The sequence below is a fragment of the Mus musculus genome, chromosome 5 (genome assembly GCF_000001635.26).
Source record: "Mus musculus strain C57BL/6J chromosome 5, GRCm38.p6 C57BL/6J".
Lineage (NCBI taxonomy): Eukaryota > Metazoa > Chordata > Mammalia > Rodentia > Muridae > Mus > Mus musculus.
In genome coordinates this window covers 95,108,040-95,111,668 of record NC_000071.6, presented here as the reverse complement: position 1 = coordinate 95,111,668, position 3,629 = coordinate 95,108,040, and the positions used below count along the sequence as shown (strand labels likewise).

The following is a 3,629-nucleotide window of genomic DNA, read 5'->3' as shown; positions in this document are numbered from 1 at the left end:
GTGCATGTAACTGTTCAGCCACACAGGTGGTGTTGTGCATGTAGCCCAGGCAAAGGACAAGGGAAAGAAGTGTCAAGAAAACTTACATTTTAATGTAACATGTTAATTTCACCAAGACTTTTGCTTCACTCATAAAATACCAGTGTCTTTCCATTTATCCACCTATTGAACCTTCCTGACCCTGAACCTGGTAGTGAGGTTGGTAACAGTCAAAGACCACACAGAGAGAACATCCAGGTTTATAAGTGTACAACTAAGCATCTAGTTAGTCTGTCTGGGGAGAAGCCATGTGACAATGCCAAGCTGTGTTTCTGACTCCACTAGGCCCCTGTTCCCACAGTCCGTCCAACTGCTCCCCATGTCAAGAGCAGTTGCAAAAATATCAGTCATTGAACATCCTTTTGTTTCCAACCATCTGAGCATGTCAGAAAGAAGCCACAGGTTCTGAGTTCCCCAGGTAAGACATGTGTCCCATGCCCATTGTTTATTCAAATCCAGAACTTTCCCATTTTAATGCCAGCAACTACAAAGTTTAGCCACCTGGTCAAAGACCCAGCGCTCCCCACATGTGTGGCAGATATCTGTAGCAAAGGAGCTGTTCTTGGGCTGCCTTATTGCCCTCAGTGTATCCATGAGATCCTGACAAAGTTGGGCAAATCCTTCTACAGTGACTTGAGCAAATTCATCATAGCACTCCAGAGGGGCAGGATATTGTTCCACATTCATCTTGCTCCAGTTGGCTGTGTGCTGCAAAAGGTCCTTCAGGAAGGGCATGGAGAATTCATTGTTGTAGAAGTTGATATTGGAGATCTGAGAGCATTGTTTGAATACAGGTAGGAGAACATTGAGCTGGGAGTCTTTCATCCTACACCCCTGCAAATCCAGAGTCTCAAGAGTGCCTGCCACTTTCATGAGGAGACCTCTCAGAGGCATAAGATCCAAATCCAGTAAGACCACACCTCTCAATTCCAGATGTTTTAGCTGAAAGAGGCTCTGACAGCAGGCAAAGGAATCCAAATCTCTCTGTGAAATCAGGGAGTAAGTAATGGAGAGGGTCTTCAAGGGTGTCATCAAGCACCTAGAGATAAAGGAGACAGATGGTTAGTTCTGGCAAATGGGCTTGGAGAGGTTTGGCAGGGATATACAGAGTGGGAGCAGGAATCAGGTGCCCCAAGATCAGTTTGACTAAGTGATTAAGGACATCATCTATGATGCTTCCTGTTGGAAACTGCTCAGTCATGTCAACCTCATAATTTATCTCCTGGCCTCACTCTAAACCTGAAAACCAGTTCATCCCCTAATCGCAGAAAGCAACAGAAGAAATACCATCCCAATAGAATTCTGACAGGATCTCAATATTTGCTGTGGGTTTACTGAATCTGTATTCTATCATTCCCTCTGCAGTCATTCTTGCGCTCATTTATAGCCCAAGCTCTACCTCCTGTCCCATGTATTCAGCAGTATTCGGGCTCAAAACTTTTAACCCATGGGAACTGGGTGATGATAGAAGGCTGTTCTAACAGATCTGAGCATATAGCTCCTGTTAACCCTGTACTTGTGAGTCCCCCAACTCCTCACTACACACTTCCATTCCTCTTCAGTTTCCGTTTGATTGTGCATCCATGATTCTAGGAAGAATTACAACTGAACCTTACTTTCCTACTTCATGAGTGCTCATTTGAGACACTGATTTACCTTGTAAAATTTCCCTTGTATAACTGAGTATTCATGGAAACAGGACATAACTTCCAGTCTTTGGAGTCTCTAAATATTTGTTCCTAGTGACTGGTTGGCATCATGTCCTGATAACCCTTAAGAAAAGTGAGATAGATTTGCTCTGATAGCTGAACCAGCTCTCCATCATGGCTTACCCTAGGACCTGATTCATCTGGGATCTGAGAAAATGGACGCAGAACATGAAAAGATGCTGCAGACAGTTGAATTTGGAGAACTGAGAAGCAAACTTGTTGATACACTTGACTTCAGTGACTCTTGTTCTATTGGGTAAATGGAAGTCGATTTTGTGGAGGGGTGCCAGGAAGACTTTGCGAAGATTTCTCATCTGCCCGAAATAGGGGGCAAAATGTGTCAACTCTATCAGAGTCCATTCAGTATTTAGTTCTAACTCCATGATATGCTCTGGATCAAAAACATGGAAGATCTGTCTGAGAGCTCTTTCTGGCAGAGTCCAGATTTTCATCTTTGTACAGCAGAAATATAGGGAGCCCTTTCTCTCCTGGGCCCACTTCAAGAACCATGTTTGTGCTTCATCAAGGCAGGACCTGATGCACAGGTCAACTGTGACCTTCAGACGCTGCCTCAGTCCATATCTGGGACGGACCTGCAGGGCTTTCTTTTCATCCAAGATCTCTGCTGAATAGTCACTGTCCTCTGAATCAGTCCATATGTTCCAGAAGCTATGGTGCACATTCCTCAGGTCGAGAAACTGTAGTTTTTTCCTCCTGCAGGTGAAACATAAGAATGATGGCAGACCCTGAATTAGCTTTTATTACATATATCTAAACTCATCTCTCTTCCCTGCTAAAGTGTACATTTTTTTTCAGGACCTGATATCCAAGTTGGACTCAGGCTTGCTACTGAAGCTTTCCTGTGCTTCTGTACACATGAATACTTTTCTTTCAATAAGGTACACTTTACTTCTCCTTACTTATATTATTAGTACTTGTGGGAATGTCAGGGATAGACTCATTCCACTGTGAGGCCACATTTACTCTAGTCCATATTCAAGGCTAATCCATGTCCAACTGTGCTCAGTACAAGTAAACAGTAGCTGTCAAGAACCCTATATCCTTGCCTGATGATGCCATCAGAATCATCTGATCCATTTATGACAAAGCTAATCTCTCTGACAATGTCTAATGTGTACTCCTTCTACTCCCTTCTACAGGACTTGGAAATTGCTTACCTGGGTTGAAACCCTATGGTTCGACGAATGTCTACTCCATCTAGCACAGCCTGCAATGTTTCCAGGTCAGTAGTCCTCATCAATGCCCCCACAGGGAGACAGTGGAAAGGCCAGGCTATCACCAATGCCTTTATGAGCTTGATATGTCTGCCATCAAAGGCCTCCTTGAAAAGTGCTGGGAAGAGTCCATGGGCCATCTCCTCCAGTTCAGACATGCCTAGAGCCTCCTCTCTCACCAGAGTCTGAATTGCCAGCTTCTGGAGTGTGGGTGGGGTATGAACACTCATCTTCTTAAGGTCTCCAATCAGAAGAATCCTGGGGAAGGAGTCAGAAATGAATATATGTTTAAGAGAATGTTTATAAAACTTACTCACTATCACATCAACCACTAAGCTTCTGAGTTACTGCTCATGCAATGGTAGAGACATCAATTTACCTCTTCATTCTAAGAGGTCATAGAAAGACAGTCCCCCACAGTGGCATCATGGCAGACTCTCTCTCACCCAAATGGGTATATAATTTTTGGATCAAAAATTTTGTTTGTGACACACTCTTTAAAAAAATTGAAAGTAATATTGAATTGACACGACTCACAGGACTTAATGTGGATGGCCTAAGACAACATGTGCATCACAAGCGAGATAGAACCTTAAGAGACCAGCCTCAATGGATAGGCATGGTCCCCATGTGAGGGAAGGGCCCA

At 43.8% G+C, this 3,629-nt stretch overlaps 1 protein-coding gene across 1 annotated transcript; it reads right to left on the bottom strand.

The window, feature by feature from the left end:
• Window positions 1–510: 510 nt before the first annotated feature.
• Pramel45 (PRAME like 45) lies at window positions 511–3,213 on the bottom strand. Its single transcript, XM_017321260.1, has 3 exons — window positions 2,927–3,213; window positions 1,872–2,462; window positions 511–1,078 (listed from the first exon to the last, which is right to left on the bottom strand). Exons 1-3 carry the CDS (start codon window positions 3,211–3,213, stop codon window positions 511–513), a joined length of 1,446 nt encoding a protein of 481 aa, XP_017176749.1.
• Window positions 3,214–3,629: the final 416 nt, after the last annotated feature.